Here is a 21901-nt window from a genome sequence, read left to right as displayed (position 1 = left end):
CTCTCCTGAGCCATCACAGCCCCTACAGTGACAGTTCTACTTATGAGAGGACTGTCTTATTCTGCCTTGTTTCCTTTCTTGAGGGAGAAAACATCATTTTAGGAACCCTTGAGTCTCTCCTAGTCCTTGCAACATGCCTTGGACAGAGTGCTCTGCACATGTTTGTTGGTGGTTGGTTTTATAGTAGATGCTCAATGAAATATATATACCACCTTACAAAGAATTTTACCGTACATACCCCAACTCAGCGGATGCTCACAACAACTTGTAAGAGAAATCTTACTGCATGTCCAGTTTTCAAATGGAGACATGAAATTCAGAAGTGAGATGACTCGCTTAAGGTAAAACAGATCTTCTGTGTCACCTCCGGATGTGCTTTGGTGAAGACCTTGAGCCTGGGAATCTGACATTCAGACTGGGCTTTCCTATTTGAGAGACCTTGGACCCTTCCTTATTCTCTTGGAGCCTCGATTTGCTCATCTGTGGATTGGGGATAATAACAGTACCTGTCTCATAGGGTGTTTGTGTTAATGGTGTCCTGCATGTGCCTAGCAGATGGTTAAAGCTAAATACACATTAGTTACAGTATTATTATCATTACTTCGATACATCAAACCGCTTTCCTGTCACATAACTTGTTGACTGTAATGTTACAGTCTGCCACCCAGTGGACACTCAGCAAATATTTGAATATGTGGACTAAAGGATCATTTCGTTTTTATCCTAGATTTTTCTCCTAAATAATTTTTCCAACTGCAATCAGGGCATCATCTAAGCCAGGGATCAACAACATTATTCTGTCCTTACCCCCCCCTTCCCCCTCCCCCTCAGACCCAGCAGAGCCAGGAACTGGGAGATGGCAGCCACATGAGGAACCGGCTGGGAGCTGGACAGCTTCGGCCGTTGTTTACCACGCCCACGAATCAGCTGCCGAAATCCCAGGCCGGTGGCGAGGTGGTTTGTAAACTGGAAAAAGGAGAACTGCCGAGTAGGCCCACTTCCAGGTTGGCAGAGCCCCGGCTTCACAATTTACAAGAGGAGGTCAGTGTCTCCTTTCTCCAGGGAAATAAGGGACAGAGACACAGGCGTGTGGCCAATGGAGAGTCAGATTAGAGGGAACGTCCTTAGCCATGTCCCCAATGGGAAGCAGTTTTGCTCTCCCTTCGTCTCCAGGCACTAGGCCAGCCACTCACTGGGAAAACAAGTGCTGGTGCCAGAGCCTTCTGTGGTTCCAGGCCGCCTCTGCCGAGACAGGTACTGGGGTCCCCCCGGCTCGCGCTCACGGCTCATGCTATACACACACACACACACACACACACACACACACACACACACACACGCAGGGAGCGTGGGGTGTGTCTTAAAGGGATCAGGTGACCTGACTCACAGGTCGCTGGGCCAGGCTGTACCCACCTTGCTGGTTCACATTTCTTCTCCCTGGCAGCTGGTTATTCGTAGCCACGATTACTTTCCTTCTCAACTTATTAGAACCGTTTTGGGAAAGTTGCCGGGCAGGGAGGACGTAGTGAAGCAGGAAAGGCAGGAAGGGAATAGGTGGCTGCCTTCTACCTCTGGGGCACGCGTGCAGGGCTGCACTCCTCAAGCTTGCTCCCTCTGCTGGTCGGCCCCTTGCCCAGGACCCTCCCCTGCTCCGCCCTCTGCCCTGGCAATCCTGCTCTTTCTTAGGTAGCCAGCCAGCCCGTTGTGGAGCAATCCGATGAACGAATGGCCGAGGAAATGCATACATAGCTCAAGCAATAGAAATAACTCACAGAGAACTTCACGGGAGGACTTGACAGTATCAGACAGCGTCAGAGGCGGAACAGCCCACTGACAGCTGAGCCCCACCCAGTTTGTCCTGCTCACCGCAGGGGGGACTGTCCCACCTCCTCCTGAGGAAGGTGAAGTGCGTGCAGATGGCCATGGTTTATATCACCCGACCCGATGCCCTGGCTACTGCTGATTAGACAGAGAAGGGCCACTGTGCCAGGGGCAGATGCACAAGTTGATTCAGCCCAGTGAGCTGGCCTGCTGCTAAACATTATCTGATAGGGGTGGCCATGACCAACTAGACAAATTGTATTTCATCTCTCTGGAGTTTGAGCCTGGGACCTATAAACAGAGAGCAAAAACAGAGGTGGACAGACAAGCAGGGAAGGCACAACGGTCATGTAAGCTGACAGTGGAGCAGGGCTCAGTGGCGAGGGGGTGGGAGGGTGTCGAGCCCTCACCAACCCGCTTGTTCCCACACTGAGTGCTGGTCTCAGGCGCCTGCCCAGCCCAGGCTTCTGTATTTCCATACGGACGCTCAGAAAGAGCCCTCTTTATGAGACACACTCTGTGGGTCTCTCTTATTCACCACCCAGAGGAGTTAATACAGAATCCATATGGCTTGGTTTATAGATGAGGGAGTCCAGGCTAGGAGACCATGGGTTGCTCCCTGGCTTACAGAAAAGCCTGCTCTCAGAGGGCGGGGCTTCAGGCACAGGGTGAGGGTGAGGGTGGGAGTGTGGAGCTTGGGAAAGCAGTGACAGAGGTAGGGAAGGAGGCGAGGAGGGAGGAGATGCTGAGTTCAGTCGTTCAAACTTTCTGTCAAATGTTGTTCTGTTTGCTGCTGTGTCTACCTTGCTTACTTCACTCACCTTTCCTAGGTTTTACCCAGAGGGCAAGTAGGGTAGGAAAGGGGGCAGAATGAGTAGAAACATCCCCTCAAAGGCAAACCTACATAACTGTCGTATGTTCCAAGGCAGCTCCGGGCTGGTTTTGCGCTCATGTCTAAAACCCCATCAAGACCTTGCTGCCCACACCCCCGTGCTTAATGGGAAGAGAACTCACAGGGAGCTCTCCTTATCCCACGAGAAATGCCAGCAGGAACGGTCTTACTGTGAGAGGCTTTGGACCTCAGGCCAAACTTTGTACTGGATGGAATAATCCCTCAGACGAGATTTAGAGCTCACACCTTCTTCCCTCGCAGGCCCATGGATCCAGTCCGGGTTGCCGTGGTGGGGGCAGGGGTGATGGGGCTCTCCACCGCTCTGTGCATTTCCAAACTGGTCCCCGGATGCTCCGTCACAGTCATTTCTGACAAGTTCACTCCGGAGACAACGAGTGATGTGGCAGCTGGAATCCTTATTCCCCACGTTTACCCAGGTGAGAGGGATCTTCGTTTCTCTATCCGACATGGAAGATGTCAGGTAGAATGATGATGCACGTGAGTGTCATGTGAGCTTTTAACATCTTATTGGTTCAGCTGTTAGCAAAAGCTCAGTTAATGCTGTAAGATAAGAGCCACCTCCAAACTTTAGCAGTTTAAGAAGCAAGGGGTTTATTTCTTGCTCATGGTATATGTCTGTTGAGCATCAGCAAGGGATCAGCAGGGACCTAAGCTGATGGAGCAGCTGCTGCTTGAATGTCATCAGTATCTGTGCGTGGGGGTGGGGGTGGGGGGAGAGCTCTGGTGGGGAGGGGTCTCACCTCCGCAATAAAAGGCTCTGCCAAGTGACTTTTATCACTTGTGATGACAGCTCATTGGCCAGCACCACTCACATGCTCTCTCTCCCCTGAGAGGAGGCCAGGAAGTGCAATTCTGTAAGGCTCAGAAGATGGACAGGCAGAGTGCTTGGTGAACAGCACTAAGAACTACCACAATGGGCAACTCTAAGTCTTTCCACGGATTCCAGTAATGACCATCAAGTCAGAAACTACCTGTGTGTGATGGGACCAAGATCCTCATTTCTAAGCCAGAATAGAACAACCAGTCAGTGTGTGTTCAGGCTGAAAGATGCACTGAGTCTGAGTTTGTGTTTGTTTTTGCTTGTTAATCCTCACCTGAGGACATGTTTTCTTCCCATCGATTTTTTGTTTTTATTTTTTATTTTTTAGAGAGAGTGGAAGGGAGGGGGAGAGACGCACAGAGAGAAACATCAATGTGAGAGAGACGCATAGAGAGAAACATTGACGTGAGAGAGACTCATCGATTGGTTGCCTTCCACATGTGCCCCGACCAGGCCCGGTGGTAAATATCTTCTGTGCTCATGAGTGCCAGCGCCATCTGGGGACCATACTGGTCTTACAGGGTCGTGTGAAAATTCAGTGGGTTAATATACGTAAAGCACTTAGAACAGTGCCTGGGACACAGCGAGTGCTGTATACTTCGTTGCTGTTGTCATTACTGCTACTCGGGCTACCGGTTCTTTTTATTTATTTATTTATTTATTTATTTATTTATTTATTTATTTTATTTTATTTTTTTTTATTGAGGCATTATATGTGTACATATCTTACCATTACCCCCCCCACCCCACACCCACACATGCCCTCCCCCCCAGAGTTTTGCGTCCATTGTTTATGCTTATATGCATGCATGCAAGTCCTTCGTTTGATTTCATAACTCCCCCACCTCTCCCTAACTTTCCCCCTGTAATTTGAAAGTCTGTTTGATGCTTTACTGTCTCTGTATCTATCTTTTTGTTCATCACTTTATAATGTTCTTTACTATCCCTAAATGAGTGAGATCATATGGTATTTTTCTTTCATTGACTGGCTTATTTCACTTAGCATAATGTTCTCCAATTCCATCCAGGTTGCTGCAAATGATGAGAATTCCTTCTTTTACCGGTTCTTTTTACCAGCACTAGGACGTGAACTAGGTCACCAGGCTGGCTCTACTCGCTGTTGAACTGGGTAGAGCAGTTCTTTCGGGATGATTTCATGTGGATCTCAGCCACTATTTTGTTTTTCAGGTTTTGGGTGGGAACAGGGAATGGATTTCAATAGAGCCCCATACACTGGCCTAGATTGTTGGGTTTAATCTAATTTAGTTTTCTTTGGAGTTTATTATCTATTTCTTCCTGATTTCTACCCGGGTGGCATAGTCCACAGTCTTGGAATACAGTGTTGAATACACAACGGTCACACGTTTAAAGACAGCACAGGTCCACTCCTAACAAGTTTTGAAACCCTGCTACTGAAACGCTCTCATTGACCTGGGGGTTTGTCTGGGGAGCAGGGTGACTCCAGGGGCATGCCCACTCTACTCTGAGCCACAGGGACATCTCTCCAAACAGAGCTGACCAGCATCCTTTGTGCCTCAGTTCCCTCATCTCCTCTGTGCTGCCCCCACTGCAGCCCCTCAGAACCACTGCTCCCTGGCCTGGCCCTGGACTCCCCCCTACGAACCTTCCACAGGATCCAGAGGGCCAAATACTTTACCCGCAGTGAGATTTATCTGTACCTGCGTTGGACACTCTTATTTGGGGGCTGCACCCTGACCCTTATTTCCTCCCTGACAGGCCTGACTCCCTTCTAGAAGCTGTGTCCAGGCCTCGTCTCCTGGGCTCTGGCAGGGTTGCCTGGGGAATAGGGAGTGCTGGTCCACAGGACTCTGACAGAGAGGCGGTGCCTGGTGCGGTCCTGCACGCCCCCGCTGACCTTGGACTGCTACCCTAAGCGGGCCCGTGGTTCATGGGGTGGAGCGGGAGGGAGGTCACGGCCGCCTGGCTGGGGCTGCAGGGAGCCCTTCCTGAGGCGCTCACCTTCACAGTTCAGGGTGTGTTTCCTTGTGGCGGGAGGGTGAGCTCTCCAGCTTCCCATTGGTGTGCGTTCCCGTCTCTGTCCCGGCTGACCTGGGCCTCACAGGTCTCCCTTCGTCACCCACCATGTTTTCAGTCCCCAGGAAAGTGGCCCTGGATTCTTTCTCCTCTTGTTGTAACTGCATGGCCAGCTGGATGCCTCACCATGAACTGACTTCTGCTCAGGTTGGTTACAGACCCTTCAAGGACCTCTGCCCAAGACCACCTGCCAGATGGCTCACCTACCAGCTTTCCCCCTCATTGGTTGGTTCCCCCTTTGTTGATTATCAATATACACACAGATGCTGTCGGCATGCGTCCACATTCAGAACTCTGGTTGCTGATAAATCCTTCACAGTGCGGTGCTTGATCTAAATGTTCCTCTTCGCCTCTCAATTCTTCTCCCCAGCGTCTAGAAGGAGCTTATCTGAAGCATAGTCATTACAATGTTCCTTTCCGTTCCACTTGCTTCTCTCCCTGATTATAGACACACCCATCCACAAGCAGAAGCAGTGGTTTAGAGAGACCTTTGACCACCTATGGGCAATTGCCAATTCTGCAGAAGCCGGGGAGGCTGCCGTTCATCTGGTGTCTGGGTAAGAGAGGAGAGCTGAGGTTATTTTAGAATTTACAATGATCTAAACAGACTTTAGAGTTCAATATATATTATTATTATTTTTAAAAAATATATTTTATTGATTTTTTTACAGAGAGGAAGGGAGAGGGATAGAGAGTTAGAAACATCGATGGGAGAGAAACATCGATCAGCTGCCTCCTGCACACCCCCTACTGGGGATGTGCCCACAACCAAGGTACATGCCCTTGACCGGAATCGAACCTGGGACCCTTGAGTCCGCAGGCTGATGTTCTATCCATTGAGCCAAACCGGTTTCGGCTCAATATATATTATTATCGAGTGTCTGCTGTGCGCAGAATGCTGACCTGGATGTGGGAGGATTTAGAAGAACATTTTAGGCTCTACTCCAAAGAACTCGAGAAAGGCAAATTATGGTGTTAGACTTTTTAATAATGAACATCCATTACAGTGTCCCAACAAATACTGTTTTGAGTTTCCTTGGAGGTTATGCAGTGATTTGCAACTATGGCCGCAAAAGTATGTCAGGTAAGCAGTGAGGTGGGTTATGTGAAGATAATGTGGCTGATGGAAAGCAAACAGGTGTGACACTCGAATGGGAGCAGAGACCCAAAATATAGGGACATCTTATATATTTAGTGTCCTTGGAGAATGCTACATTCCAAAAATGTAAATTTTGTAGGTCACCACTTAGGAAAAAAATATTTCTGAAATGGTTAGCCCACTCCTATTGACTCTTCATATCTGATTTCAGGAGATGCACAATTAAACAAAAGAGTTTAAAACTAAATCCTATGTAACATTGCTAACACAAACTAGCACTTAAAATATTGCAATATCTTTCTATGTGGTCTTAAGTAGAGATAACTAATCATTCTGTCACTTTTAACTTCATGACATAACCTATATGTCATCTGTGTTATCCTGTGTTATAACACAGTCATGCCCTACAGCCTTTGAAAGAGCAGAGAGATGTTTGCCTTTTGCTAAATTCTTAAATCCACTGCACCCTTTGTGCTATTTCTAAAGCAAAACAAACAACTCCTCCCAAACAAAAACAAAAACAAAACCCTGTCCTCTCTCCTCTTTTGAGATGTCTGCTGACATTTTTTGCTGGTGAACACCCCTGCATCAGGCAGATTTCTACCCTTTTCCTTTTCTTGCCCTCCCTCACCATCACTAATACCAAAATATGTTAACATCACTAATTCCTCAAAATCTTTGTCCAAAGTAGCAACTTTCGCTTCTCTACCTTCCGAAGATAGATGGTTCTATAACTGTCTCCAAAACCAGATGATGAGGCATGTAAGAAAATGGTTCTCATTAATAGATGACCACCCTTCATTTTTGTCAAAACCAACGTGGTCCAGTCTAATTCACAAACTTTGGCTCTCCATAATTTTAAAAAACAGCTGTGTCCACAATTTAAATATCCTTTCAAGAGTAAGACTTTGCCACCACTGAGGTTATTATAAAGAAGGCACTTTAAGCCATTCTAAAAGAGAGCTCTTTATTTCCCCTCACATGAGTGATTTTTATCCCACTTGCTTCCAAAAAGGATTTGGACGAGGCAAGCCAAGACCAGGGCACAATGTCCTCTGCATCTTTGGCTTAAGTATGTCACTTCATTAATCTGTTCATTCCTTCAAAACAAGTTTTCAGCATTCATCAGTGTCAGGTGCTATCCTAGGTATTAGGGATATAAAAATGAGCAATGTAATACATACTGCTTGGCATATAGTAGATGCTCAATAAATATGTATGGAGTGAATTTTTAAGAAGGACAGACATGGTCCTGCCCTCATGTAGCTTATGGCATGTGGATAATGTCCTAAATTTAATGAGTAACAAATGAGACACCAATTATGAAAGCAGTTATCTGGAGAATAAACTTGCTCTGGGATTTTATGAGAAGCCACCAGGAAAAAAGTGATGTTTCAGTGCAGACCATCCAGATGAGGGTAGGTTAGTTCGGTGATGTGTAGAGGTGAAGGGAGCAGAGACAGGGTCGAGGACAGAGGAGGCAGCATTCTGGGGAGAGGGAAGAGCACATGCATAGACCTGAGTCTGGGGTGACTGTGGTGTGTTGGAGGGGTTGAAAAATTTTAATGTAATGGGTAGCCATTGAAGGATTTTATACAGTGAAGTAACTGATCATAATTACATTTCAAAAATATTCTGTCTGTAGTGTGGAAGACAGATTTGTGGAACGCGAGGTGATGGTGGGATTAGCTGTTGATGGTGGGGATAAAGAGTAGATGAATTAAGAAATGCTTAAGAGGAGATTTATTATTATTATTACTTAAAAATATTTTTATTGATTTCAGAGAAGAAGGAAGAGGGAGAGAGAGATAGAAACATCCATGATGAGAGAGAATTGTGGATTGGCTGCCTCCTACATGCCCCACACTGGGGATCGAGCCCACAACCCAGGCATGTGCCCCCAACTGGAATCGAACCTGGGACCTTTCATTTCACAGGTCGACGCTCTATCCACTGAGCCAAACCGGCTAGGGCTATTATTATTATTATTATTTTAATGCCCACCTGAGAGAGGAAGGGAGAGAGAGAAAGAAAAAGAAACACTGATGTGAGAGAGAACTATCCATCAGTTGCCACCTGTAGGCACCCTGACTAGGGATCTAACCCCCAACCTGGGTATGTGCCCTGACTGGGAATTGAACCCAGTCTTTTGATGTACGGGATGCCACTCCAACCAGGCCATGGCTTAAGAGGAGATTTGACGGGACCTGATAGTTGATGGCATGCAGAGGTTGAGAGAGTAAAGGGTGATTTCTGGGTTTCTGGCATTAGCACCTGTGTGGATGGAATCCTATTTTTTTCTGGGTTGGATAAGATTGGGGAAAGGAGTAGGGGAAGTGTGTGTGTGTGTGTGTGTGTGTGTGTGTGTGTGTGTGTGTGTGGTCATTGTATGAGATATGAGGTAGACATTCAGTGGGGAGTAGGAAACATAGTGGGTGTGGATCTGATTTTGGAACCCATGAAAGAGAAGTGGGCTGGAGATGTAGCCTGCTGAGTGTTCGGCCTACAGATGATGGTGAAGCTACGGAAGAGGGCAGTCTAGCCCAGAGAGAGCTTGCAGCACGAGCACGCATTACAGAGCCCCGAGGCAAACTACTTAGTTATGAATGACATCATTAGCAACCATGTACAGCACTCAAATTATTTTCCTGGCTATTTTAGAGCAGCCATGATTTACAACATTTATTCATATTGATGAAAACACTTGTAAATTCAACATATGCCTCACAGCTATTGGTAGGATTATTACAGGCTTCTTGTTGTCAATCAATATCATTTCAGCCTCATTCACCCCAACTATGACTTCACGGTAACAGAACTTCTCTGGACAACTCGGCTTCTTATATCAAGAGCTAAACGGATGACCTACAACTTACGTCATAATTTGCACCCCAACCTCCTGGACTCTCACCATTGCTCATTCCAATTTAGATATTTTGTTCAGGAATGAGGCCAACCTTTAAACTTTTGATGGTTTGCATATAATTTATGTCAAGCATTTTGCAAAACAGAAAAACCTTTCCTCTAACATGCATAGTCATAAATAAGTAAGAAAATCTGGGCGAGAGCTTTTTGGAAAAAAGAGAATTAAATCCAATCTTTAAAAGATACACTTCCTTTTAAATGTCTTATTCCCCTCACTCATGAACATTTTAAATTTAGCTGCTGAGATATCTGAACCCAAGAGAATGGAAGAATAGATCTTATGCTCATGTACAGGAAGTATGATTTTTCAATGCTTTAGAGAATGTCATATGGGGCTCACAAGAGATGTGTTATTTCACAAAATTTCAGGAAATTTATTCTCCTAATATACTTCAGCTGGCAGGTATTTCAGAGCATTCCTACTGAAGAAGTGCCATTCTGGGCTGACGTGGTTCTGGGATTTCGAAAGATGACCGAGGCTGAGCTGAAGAAATTTCCCCAACATGTGTTTGGTCAGGCTTTTACAACACTGAAATGCGAAGGTTCTGCCTACCTCCCATGGTTGGAGAAAAGGTCAGTTTACATGGCTCTTTGCTGCTTCCTTCATCGGTCATAGCCATAAGTAACTTCTTAGCTATTCATAAAATATATACTGAAAATTCTCTGTGGTCCCTCAGAGCTCTTGCATTGTGTTTTGTTGATCACAGATGGCTAGGGCTTTGAAAACAGTTTGAAGACAGTGCTTGAGTCATAGGAGTGAGTCATACCATTCTTTTTAATGAGCAACATGTCCACTTTCTACTTGTAGTGTGCATCTTGATGCACAATTTGGTTCACCACCACCACCACCTCCACCACCACCACCACCACACACCAGTAAAACCAACTTATTGAAATAGTATCTTAGTCTCCTGGCCTGTACAATGGAGACTAAATTGTCATATGGGGCTCACAAGAGATGTGTTATTTCACAAAATTTCAGGAAATTTATTCTGAACACAAAATTTCAGGAAATTTATTCTGGACACAAACAAGAAATACTTGGGTTTTTAAAATTACCCAGATTAATTTGGTATTTATTTGGCATCGATGATTTACTCTCGTTCTTTGAATGAGAGAATCCTATGCTTATCATAAATTATTTTTGAGTATTTTTCTCATTGGTGATAAAGAAAATAGCTTCATTGTTTTCTTTTGTTATAAATAAGAACTCTAAAACTGAGGGCTTATTTAAATTATGTCATTCCTTCCTCACCAAGGTTAGCCCCAAATACCTTCAACTTGCATTTTGGCTTGGTTTTCAGGACTTCCTATTTCCATTAGGATTCCTCTCTCACGCAGCCTGGATTTTAGGCTTAATGAAAATGGACACTTGGGTTTTAGGGTGATGATCAGAGGACTTGGGCTGGGGCTATTTAGTGAGCACAGCTTTTTGAACCCTCCCACTCCTCCCCCCATTTCCTCCTGGGTGGTTGGGGCAATGGTATCCTCCCTGCCTAGGGTGAGGTCAGTTGCAGGAAGCTCCAAGAACAAAGTCACCAAGCTTCTTATACCCGCAACCATGTCACTCAAAACCTCCAGAATAACTACTTCATATGATCGCAAGGCAGCCATGTAGGTACCTGATTACCTAATTTAGCATCTAGCTTCCGGGTGCAGTTTCCTCCTACATTTTTGTACCATCTTAATGCATTGGCCATGGCTATACAGTAATGACCGAGTATCACCACGTGGTCACATTACAACTACACAAGGATGACTGATCCCTGGGCACATTCAGTAAGTTTTCTTGTGAGGCATGAGGGCTGGGAGGGACCCAGCACAGCAAGCCTGACAGGGCTTTCCAACACCCTGTGCTCTATGATAATTTAAGAAGTTTCCAGGTGGAGGATGAACTTTCATCAGTAGCTCAGCCAATAAGGCACCCTTGAAACGGAAAAGAAGGACATTTACATTTATTGCATTCTTTTTTATTTTATTTTTTAAAATAAATCTTTATTGTTCAGATTATTACAGGTGTTCCGCTCCCCCCCCCCCCATAGCTCCCCTCCACCTGATTCCCCACCCCACCCCATGCCCTTACCCCCCGCCACTGTCTTCATCCATAGGTGTAAGATTTCATTTATTGCATTCTTACATCATTGTCATACAAAACCATGAGAGCTCAGCACTCTTGTCTCTAGGTTATAGCTGAGAAAACAAGTTCAGTGGGTTTAACTAATTTGCTCAAATTCCAAGGCTGGTAAATTCTCTTATGTTTCTGAACTAGGAGAATAATTTTGAGTTCTAATTGGGATGGTTGGAACACAGAACATAATGTCTACATATTAGCCCTCTCATGCTAGCATCCCTGTGGTAGACATAAGGGGGAGCGTGTCGCCCTGTCCCAGCCATCCAGTTAGGGAGACTAATACGAAGGAACATGCAAGACAAAAATGTCCAAGGCAGTTACTTTAGGTGCTAAATAAAGGACACACACAAGAAATACGTGGGGATTTAAAATACCCAGATTAATTTGGTATTTATTTGGCATCGAGAATGATATAGAAACTCTACTGCACATAGAAAAGACAGCCCGGCTAGTGTGCTCAATGGTTGAGTGTCATGGTTCCATTCTGGTCAGGGCACATGCCCAGGTTGTGGGCTTGATCCCCAGTAGGGGGTGTGCAGGAGGCAGCCATCAATGATTCTCTGTCATTGTTGATGTTTCTATCTCTCTCTCTTTCTCTCCCTTCTTCTCCGAAATCAATAAAAAAAATAAATAAAATTGAAAAAGGACAAAGTACAGAATTTGTAGCTGTGAGTACTTGAAACAGAGTTTATCCTTGTATTATTATTTATTAAGTATTGTCTTGTTTTCCATATGAACAACTGTAAACCTACTTTTGCCCCCCTGCCCCCCCTCCCCCCGTATATAATCTACTTGGCTTTGAATTTTTGAAATAGGTTTTTATTTAGGTTCCACTTTTGGAATCCCCAGTTATGAAGCAATTGGTGGCTAGAATTTGGCTTGCCTGGGCCATGGACGCTCTTGAGGAGTTTGTTTCCATGTTCCTGTCCATCGCTGCCTGTAGAGGGTTGAGCAGCAAGTTGCCAAGGCTCACCTCCCGGTCTCTTGATCTCCCCAGGGTGAAAGAAAGTGGGGGCGTGCTACTCACCCGGCGAATAGAAGACCTGTGGGAACTTCACCCGTCCTTCGACATCGTGGTCAACTGTTCAGGCCTTGGAAGCAGACAGCTTGCGGGAGACTTGGAGATTTACCCCGTGAGGGGCCAGCTGCTTAAAGTCCAGGCTCCCTGGGTGAAGCATTTTATCCGAGATGGGAGTGGGCTGACGTATATTTACCCCGGTGCATCCAACGTAACCCTGGGTGGAAGTAGGCAAAATGGAGACTGGAATCTGTCCCCAGATGCAGAAATTAGCAGAGATATTCTTTCCCGATGCTGTGCTCTGGAGCCCTCCCTCCGTGGAGCCTGGGACATCAAGGAGACGGTGGGCTTGAGGCCCTACAGAGCAGGTGTTCGGCTGCAGAAAGAGCTCCTGGCCCGGGATGGCCGGAGGCTGCCTGTGGTCCACCACTATGGCCACGGGAGCGGGGGCTTCTCCATGCACTGGGGGACGGCTCTGGAGGCCGCCAGGCTGCTGAGTGAGTGTGTTCAAGCCCTCAGGGCCCCCGCTCCCAAGTCAAGGATGTAAGTGACATAAAATGACAGCAAATGGCCCAGGAGACTATTGACCAACATATAATTTCTGTTCAAAATGAGAAATGATACAATGTGTATGAGTAGATTTAGAACTAGTGCTAATCTAGTGCTATTCTGGTACTAGGTTTACATCTATTACTAATCACATGGAACATAAAGCTCTATTTCTATTAAAAATAAAGATTTTGATAAAAAAGATGACTTTTAGATCTAGTGTCCAAGACTCTATGCTAATTTACATGGATGCTGGAAGCTTAGGGATTTTGACATATTTGGCTCATAAATCCACAGGAGGAGATAAGGCATGGAAATCACTGAGTTCACTGCCAGTTTCAGAGCTGCCCATGATGCTCACTGGTTGTAGTCGAATGAGATTAAAGTCCTTGTAAATAAAATTACATGATCACATGATATAAGTTTATTACAATTAATGAATGACTCCTGCTAGAAGAATTCCTGGTAGAAGACACAGTGGCATCAACTCCAAAGCTGTCTGGGCTCAGTTCCCTAAGGGCCGTACTTTGCATTACCACAGGCAGTTGAGAGCTGGCTTGTTGTATGGTGGACTGTGCCCAAGCATTTCTGAAGATTGAATAGCATGTGCAGCCAAAGAACTAATTTGCTAATTAAGATGGAACAATTGTTCTGAATGAAATATAACCAGAGTTTTTCGCAGGTTTTTAAAAAAGTACTGGGGACAAAACCAGTCTGGCTCAGTGGATAGAGCGTCGGCCTGCAGACTCAAGGGTCCCGGGTTCGATTCCGGTCAAGGGCATGGACCTTGGTTGCGGGCACATCCCCAGTGGGGGGCGTGCAGGAGGCAGCTGATCGATGTTTCTCTCTCATCATTGATGTTTCTGACTCTCTATCCCTCTCTCTTCCTCTCTGTAAAAAATCAATAAAATATATTAAAAAAAAAAAGTACTGGGGAGGAGGGGGATGTGTCTCATGATAAAATGAGTTTGGAAATCTACACTAATAAAAGAGAAAAATGCTAATTGACCATACCTTCGCTACGCCCACAGCCAATCAGGAGTGATATGCAAATTCATCCAGCAAAGATGGCGAGTAAATTTGCATATGCAGGCGGTGGAGGCAGAGGCCCTATGCGACTGATGGAGTTGGGGACATGGGCAGGCAGCGGGGGGCAGTGCCTGAAGCCACTGGTGGATCCAAGCTGAGATGGGGACCTGGGCAGGCAGGCAACTGCCCGGGTCCAAGCCGCCCCACGATCATGGGGCAAATAGGCCAAGCCGAGCCTCCCCGCCATCATGGGGTGAGGAACCCAGGTCCAAGCCGCCCGGTGATCACGGGGCGAAGAGCCCAGGTCCAAGCTGCCCCGTGATCATGGGGCAAACAGGCCAGGCAGAGCTGACCTGCAATCATGGGGTGAACAGGCCAGGCAGAGCCTGGCCAAGCTGCCCTGCAATCCCAGGTGAAGAAGCCACTCTGCTGACCAACCTGCGCTATGGACCTGTTCCCCTCTAGCCTGCAGCCATGGGAAGTCTCCCTCTCCCCAGAGTTAGGAGCACCAGCCCAGGTCTACCCAGCGGCCTGGTCCTGACTGTGGGGGTGAGTTCCTGCAGGCTGGGGTTTGATCCTTATGCATTAGCAGTAGGAGACCAGTGCCTTTGTTATTGCTGTGTGTCCAGGTTTTAATTGGACAAATGCCTGGCGGTCCCAGTGGCCAGCTTAGCAAAATCTTTTAGGAGGAGAATTCTGTCTGGGTTTCCTCAAATTCCCTCAGCCCCTACTTACCCCTCTGTAAAGGTGCAGAACAAGAGAGGCCCTTAAATAAAAATCAGCTGCTTCATGAGTATGGCATCCCTTCCTATTTTAAAGGAAGCTGAGTTCCATGTGTACTATGCTATGATATCTGAGGCACAGGACAAGGGAGGCCCTAAGTGTACTATGCTTTGATATTTGAGTCATTCTTTATTGTTCAACGTAATTTATTTCTGTATGCCACAGTTTTGTAATAGTTAAATTACTAGAATAATACATCTTGCTATAAAATATTACTAGAAGATCAAATGATCAGGTGACATTTATTGTTATTTTATATAAATGAACACAATCTCTGGTAGGCTAAAGTGATAGATATTACAGAAATATTCAGATAGAGAGACCTATAAGCTTGATTATAAATGAGGCTTACTATCACAACCCAAATTTATTGCTTGAAAAAAAGCAGGGAGCCAACTAGAAACTGAACCAAATATAAGCCCTTGAAGGAAAATGTAAATTGGATAAGCTTTGCTATTACAAGAGCAAGAAGAAAAAATTCAGATGCAAGAATGAAAACCACATTGCATCTACTCTAAGTAGCTGTTAAAGAAAAAGAATGGTATACTATGAAAATACTTAATACAGATTGTAAAGACATTTGTTCAAAGAGGATTTCCTACAGTAGGTGATATTTCAGTTAATTTTTTTAAATGTGAAGAGGTTAGCTAGATAAGGAAAAGGTGTAGGGGTCCCAAATTGCAGAGGGTGCAGGCAGAGCTGGGGGACCGCCCCCCCCCCCCCCATGCATGAATTTTGTGCACCGGGCCTCTAGTTAAATATATCTAACTGGTTTCTTGATGCGAGCCTACTCAGAGCCTTTAATCTGTTCATGTGTATTATGAATTCTCAGGAGGGTTTGGTTTGAGTGAATGGCAAAGGAGATGCTCTTCGTTGAGATAAGGAAGCTTGGGAGAAACAGAGGTGATTTTAATTTCGGGGGGAAGATGGAGTATTTCATGTTTAGAGATGAATTCTATTTTGAATACTCTGAGGGAGATGTGGGGTTGGCAATGAGAATGTGGGAAAGAGAAAGCCCCTAGTACAGTTTTATTTTTGCTGTTTTGTTCACTGAGCTTTTGCATCTGACTTTGAAGAAAAAATTCTGCTGGGAGAGAGAAAGAAGGTGTATGGGAGAGGGGTTGGGGCAGGGGCTGGGGTGGTGGAGAAAATTCAAGTGTGGGTTCTTTTCTATAGATTTCCACCAGGGGGTGGTATTGTATTAAATTCAGATAAATTGGTAATTCTGAAATTTAGAAATGACTGGAAATAAAAAATAGATACCAGTTGAGTTGAGCGAATATGTGATTCTTTTGAGGGTATATGCCCCAAATGCCTGTTGTTCTGAATTCTGTGTCAAGTATTTGATAAATGCACAAACTTAGATGACATACATTCAGACACACTAACACACACTCCCAGTACCTGAAATCTGTGAAAAATAATGTTATGATAAAATGGCATTTTAAAGAAGGGAAGATAAAGTTTTAATGGTAAGAAATAAAAATGAAGAGTGCTGCTCAGAACAGGTAGTCTTTCCGTCACTTCCATGGTGGTTTGGAGTGTTTTGGATTTGTTGCTTATGCCCCAGTTTCAATAAATGCTGCATCTTCATGTCGTGTAGGCAGGGCTCACACTCTATGACACTGTCTACTTGCTACTCTCAGAGTTTAGTTTCACTCTGTATTTTATATTTCTAACGCCCAACATGACAAGACTGAAAGATCGGAGGCTTCCTGAGGAAGTGGCCATGGCTGCAGCCCTGTTTCATTTCCACTGGTGGCTAAGAATGTGCTCCCAGTATTGCTCAAAGGTTTCGGTCACTCGCTGCCAACCCGGCTGCACATCAGAACCATCGAGGAAGTTGTGGAAAAATACTGATGTCCAGCCCTACTCTATTAAATTAGAATCTTTGGAGGTGGGGTGGGCTGTAATATCGGTGTTTGCTCAATACCACTAGCCTTCCCTTCCTTTCTTGCCTTCCCGGGGCATCGTCCTGGGGATGTGCTCACATAAGCAGGGATGTCATAGGTACTTCTGGGCAAGGTGGCCAATAGGAATTAGCTGTCTCCCAAAGTGGGTCTCTAGAAATGCGGGGAATCTCCTCGCTGCCTGTAGACAGCTATCTGTCTTTGTCTGAAAGATGAGAGACAATTTTCAAACGGGTGATGGCCAGACCATATGTCAAAATAGAACGCTGACCCACAACTTGCAGCAGCCTGTCCAGTAAACCAGACCCTTATTTATAATAGCCAGTCCCAGGAGTCAGCCTGCTATAGGTCATATTTGGAGGAAGCCAGGTTGCTATCCTATATAATAAAAGCCCAGCGACCAAACAGTGGAATGACCAGAACGACCTGTCGACCAGTCGCTATGACGCACACTGACCACCATGGGGGCAGATGCTCAATGCAGGAGCTGCCCCCTGGTGGTCAGCGCACTCCCACAGTGGGAGTGCTGCTCGGCTGACCCAGATGAGTGGCGCTCCCACAGCCAGCCATGCCCCCTACCAGTGCACAATTCCCATGCACCAGGCCCTAGTCTTTAGTAATAATCCAGAAAGCTACACAATCATTTCTGAAACAATTGGCCCCACATGGCCAGGAACTTGATTAATAGCTGACAGGTCCCCTAATTTTTGTCCCATTTCTAACATAGGACCAACCAGAGAAAGCTCAATATGCTCTCCTAACCGATCACAGTGGATGCCTTGCTTCTTGTTAGCCGTCTGCAGCTTCCCAGGGTGGCAGCCTCCATTCAGGGTGCACCTGCAGGTCCTTTTTTTTCCCTATTAAACTTCCAACACCTCTGCCTGCCTTGATGTGGTGGCTGCTGACTCCTTTGCTAAAGCAAGTTCTGAATATAGCCATTGCTTTTCTCATTTGGCTGGCCTTTTCTTTTCTTTTCTCTTTTTTTATTCCACAAAGATTTCCTGAGGTCTCTAGTGATCTGTGCTAAGGCCTGAGAATGGACTACTTTGCTGTTTTTTCTTTTTTTCTTTTCTTTCCTGTTTTCTATTACAGACCATTAAAAATTATTTTTTTTCTGAACATGGAAAACAACTGATTTCTTTCTTAAGTCCCTGTGTTTGACACAGTGTCTAGCATTGTGCCTGAGCTCAGACCTGCTGCTCCTGTGACCCAGAGCGACCCAGCAGCTGTGAGGGCACCGGGGTTGCAGGCACGGAGCTTCTTCAGCAGACAGAGGTTATGGACACACTTTTAGGATTTATTCACTTAGGAAGAAAAGAAGCTGCACAGAAAGGCCATAGCCCAGTAGAACACGACAGAAGAAAGGCTATTTTTAAAAATTATATATGGTATAGTCTTCCTTTTATGGAATAGACTCATTCCAACCAGTTGCTATTGAAACCAATTTTTCTCAACCCATTAAGAGCTTTTATAGAAAAGGAGGGAAAAAATGATGATGGGACCTGTGTCCGCTGGGAGTTGTAGTTCTGGGAAACCTGGTCCAGGACTCTCAAGAATGTCAGGTATTTGAAATGAATGTAACATTCCACCCTCCCCCCCCCCCCTTTTTTTTATTCCTCACAGCATAGCAATTTTTTCTTGATTCCTCTCATCTTTCTTCTTGGGGTTGTGAATGATGGAGACACATAGGAAACCTGTTTCCTCTGGGCGTCATTCACTTAGGAAAAGCCGATTGAGATGTTCAAGCGGTCCCTTTCTTCTTGAAAAATCTCAGCAGTTTGCCACGAGGCCTGGGGGCTTTATTATCCCAAGTGGCTTTGCCGCCTATAAATCATAGCCCTAAGCAGCTAAAGGAAATGAGTTAACCAGATCCCAGAAAATATGTAACCAGTGTTTCTTCAATTATTAGCAGAACAACTGACTCCCATCTGCTCAGGGCACCTGCCGACCTGGCCTGCAGCCACATTACCCACAATTCCACCGCCCAGAGCCCGTTTCTCTTGCATTGTAATTTTACCCTGGTGCATGTTCTGTGATATCAGCCCATGCCGAAACTTTTCATGCATTCTAGTATTTCTTCTCCATACAGTCCCAAGCTGTCTGGCAATGGAACTCGGGGATTGTGACGAAACACCATACAGCGTGCCTACTCTGTTCAGGCCCCTTTTCCTAAATCTGCTCAGACCTGGAAATTCACTACCTGGTATGTCCTGTGTCCTGCCTCTCTGGTCACCGCTTATTGGATCATAGGGAACTATCGGTTTCAAACCCCAAATAGTTGGCATGTATTTCTCTCTGGACGTAGGCAGCCCAGGACTGTCGCCAGGACTTCATCAGTGACCCCGGCTGTGCACATTCAGTATCTCCAGGATGTGGCTCTGTGCTCAGGGCTCCAGGAAGGCGGTGGGAGCTCAGCCAGCACACCACCACGTCCACCACGTCCATCCCCAAGGAAACCTCCCAGAAGACTCATGGAGCACATTTGCTTCTATCTCACTGCGCGGGATTCAGCCTCAGGCTTACACTGAGATTCTAGGGAAGCTGGGAATGTAGTCCATTGGCTTTTGACAATGGAAAGGTCAAGGTTTGAGCAGGCTCGGCTAAAAGTATCAAATTATAAATAGGGTTGAGTCAGTCAGATCCTTACAAATTTGTACTAAAGGATTGTGTTTCCTACTATTGGTAGGCTCTGGAGACCTGGAAACGTGGGCTGACAGTCCACGTTGTTCAGGTTGACGCAGAGGAAGTCAGGTAAGAAAGAGAGGCAGAGAAAAGCAGAGAGTCCCAGCCCCACCACCCCCTGAGATTCTGATTTATTAGGTCTGGAATCTCTATTACTTATTTATTTTTATGGAATTTATTGCAGTGATATTGCTTAATAAATTATGTAGGTTTCAGGTATACAATTCTACAATGCATATACATGAAATCTATATGTTTAAAAAGCTCCCCAGATGATTCTGATGTAAAAAAATCAGAATCAGGGTGTCTCAATCCTGGATCAACATTAAAATGACCATGGTAAGGGAGTGGGGAGCTTTTTAAAAATATTACTGCTATCCCTGCTCAAGAGATGCTAATTCTGTTGGTCTCAGGATGGGTCCAGGTATCAGATTTTTGTTTTGTTTTGCTCTCCAGGTGATTCCCATGCACAGACAGGGTTAAAGACCTCTGGTCCAGACAGTCAAAAGGGATTTTTGTTCAAGGAAGTTAACCCACATTTGAGTGGGTGCAAAAGTAAGGCAAACCATGGGAGACCAGACATATGGAAAGTGCCATGGGTGGGCAGGATGCGGGGATCAGGGAGGGAAGGGCTGAGCTGAGACAAGGCATCAAGCTCACCAGAAGACCTTCTGGCCAATGTAGTTTCCAGACACAGGACGGATGTTCTTATCTTTTATCTTGTTCCTCTCCTACTAGGAGCCAGATCCCAGGTACAACATACCTGGAAGCTGCAGAGACCTTAAAGGCAGGGAAGAGACATAGTAGCTGCTCCCTCACCAGACGGCAGCCTTACACTCCTGCGTGGTCCCAGTAGACTAATGCCGGTGGAATGTGCAGACCTGGGTTAGGGGGTGGGGTGGGGGGTTAAAGGACATACCGGCTTTGATGCTAAGAAAATTTCCTTCATGCTTATTCCTTCTTGCTGGTTAGATAACTGCCTGAGAATGCAGGCCATGAATGTATCCTCTGTGGTATACGCAAACTGAGATGTTAGCAGTATGTAGATAGGTTTTTGTAGTTTTTAAGGAAAATCAACCAGCAAGCCAAAAAGAGACCTTGTTGAATGAGGCTTGTTGAACTGAGTCTGCAGTTTGCAGACTCCTGGTCTAGTGAATGGTTTAAATGTTTTCCCATCACAGGGATTCCCTTATTTTTAAGGTGCCTTAGACCAGGGTTTTTGGTGGAAAGGAGAGAATTTATTTAAATGTGCTCGAGGAGATACTTACCTGGAAGGGGAGATACTTACCTGGAAGGGGAGATACTTACCTGGAAGGGGAGATACTTACCTGGAAGGGGAGATACTTACCCGGAAGGGGAGATACCATGATCACGAAGGTGGTGTTCCCAGGGCAATGCTTATCCATTGCACTCCGGATGTGCTGACCCCTGCGGTTTCCCCAAATGTGGGGGACTGTGTTTGTGCTCTCCCCTGAAATAAAATAAATAAATAAAAAATAAATAAATAAATAAATAAATGTGCTCCAGGAGAAAGGAAAATTATGATAAAATATGCCCCAGTGGAACCCAGGGACAGGAAATTAATGCAGGCATTTCTCTTACAGCATGAGTTTTTGCCATGTAAATTGGGCGTAATTCAATTCTATTAACTAAGGAACAAAATCTGCATTACTAAGGACACCATTGGTTACAACAAGATCTTGACCAGAAACTAATAATATAATCAGGAACGAGCTCTGCTGTGAGAAAAAAACTGTTGCCAGAGCAACACGAGTGCTTCGCTTGGGTAGTGTTGACTTTGTTTATCCTAACAATGGGTAATAATAATGGTAGAGGAGACAAGGGTATACAAAATGTCCCCTGTTGGTGACAGAAATAAGGACAAGATTTAAAGTGAAAGTCACTAAATGCTGAATTTGTTCCATGATATTTAGATTTTATTCTTATAGCTTTAAAAAGTATCCTTATTATTGAAATTACTACAGAAAAAAATAACTTTTTTTGGGGCGGGGGGGGGGGGGGAGGAAATGATCTGAAACTTTCCAGTTCCCATTGCCTTTCTTTCCTTAATATAATAATTTTTAAAAATATATTTTATTGATTTTTTACAGAGAAGAAGGGAGTGGGATAGAGAGTCAGAAACATCGATGAGAAACATCAATCAGC

The 21901-nt window shown here is 45.3% G+C and overlaps 1 protein-coding gene and 1 pseudogene across 3 annotated transcripts; both read left to right on the top strand.

The window, feature by feature from the left end:
* Positions 1-1167: 1167 nt before the first annotated feature.
* DDO (D-aspartate oxidase) lies at positions 1168-13544 on the top strand. Of its 3 annotated transcripts, XM_008158321.3 has the most exons (5): positions 1168-1254; positions 2975-3150; positions 6058-6166; positions 10030-10206; positions 12762-13544. In XM_008158321.3, the coding sequence occupies exons 2-5, from the start codon at positions 2979-2981 to the stop codon at positions 13327-13329; spliced, it is 1026 nt and encodes a 341-aa protein (XP_008156543.2). In that variant the 5' UTR covers positions 1168-1254; positions 2975-2978; the 3' UTR covers positions 13330-13544. The 3 variants fall into 3 exon arrangements, with proteins under 3 accessions (XP_008156543.2, XP_054578039.1, XP_054578040.1); XM_054722064.1 differs by lacking the exon at positions 10030-10206; XM_054722065.1 differs by lacking the exons at positions 1168-1254; positions 6058-6166 and having other exon boundaries at positions 3106-3150.
* A 7531-nt stretch (positions 13545-21075) lies between these two features.
* LOC114231203 (U1 spliceosomal RNA) lies at positions 21076-21209 on the top strand (annotated as a pseudogene).
* The last annotated feature ends 692 nt before the right edge of the window (positions 21210-21901 follow it).

The sequence above is a fragment of the Eptesicus fuscus genome, chromosome 10, assembly GCF_027574615.1.
Source record: "Eptesicus fuscus isolate TK198812 chromosome 10, DD_ASM_mEF_20220401, whole genome shotgun sequence".
NCBI classification, from domain to species: domain Eukaryota; kingdom Metazoa; phylum Chordata; class Mammalia; order Chiroptera; family Vespertilionidae; genus Eptesicus; species Eptesicus fuscus.
This window is presented reverse-complemented; position numbering and strand designations above follow the sequence as displayed.

Coding starts and splice junctions, on each gene's coding strand:
- DDO (XM_008158321.3), top strand. CDS start 2,979: ATGGATCCAGTCCGGGTTGCCGTGGTGGGGGCAGGGGTGATGGGGCTC. Junction 3,151..6,057: donor TATTCCCCACGTTTACCCAG/GTGAGAGGGATC, acceptor CCCTGATTATAG/ACACACCCATCCACAAGCAG. Junction 6,167..10,029: donor GCCGTTCATCTGGTGTCTGG/GTAAGAGAGGAG, acceptor AATATACTTCAG/CTGGCAGGTATTTCAGAGCA.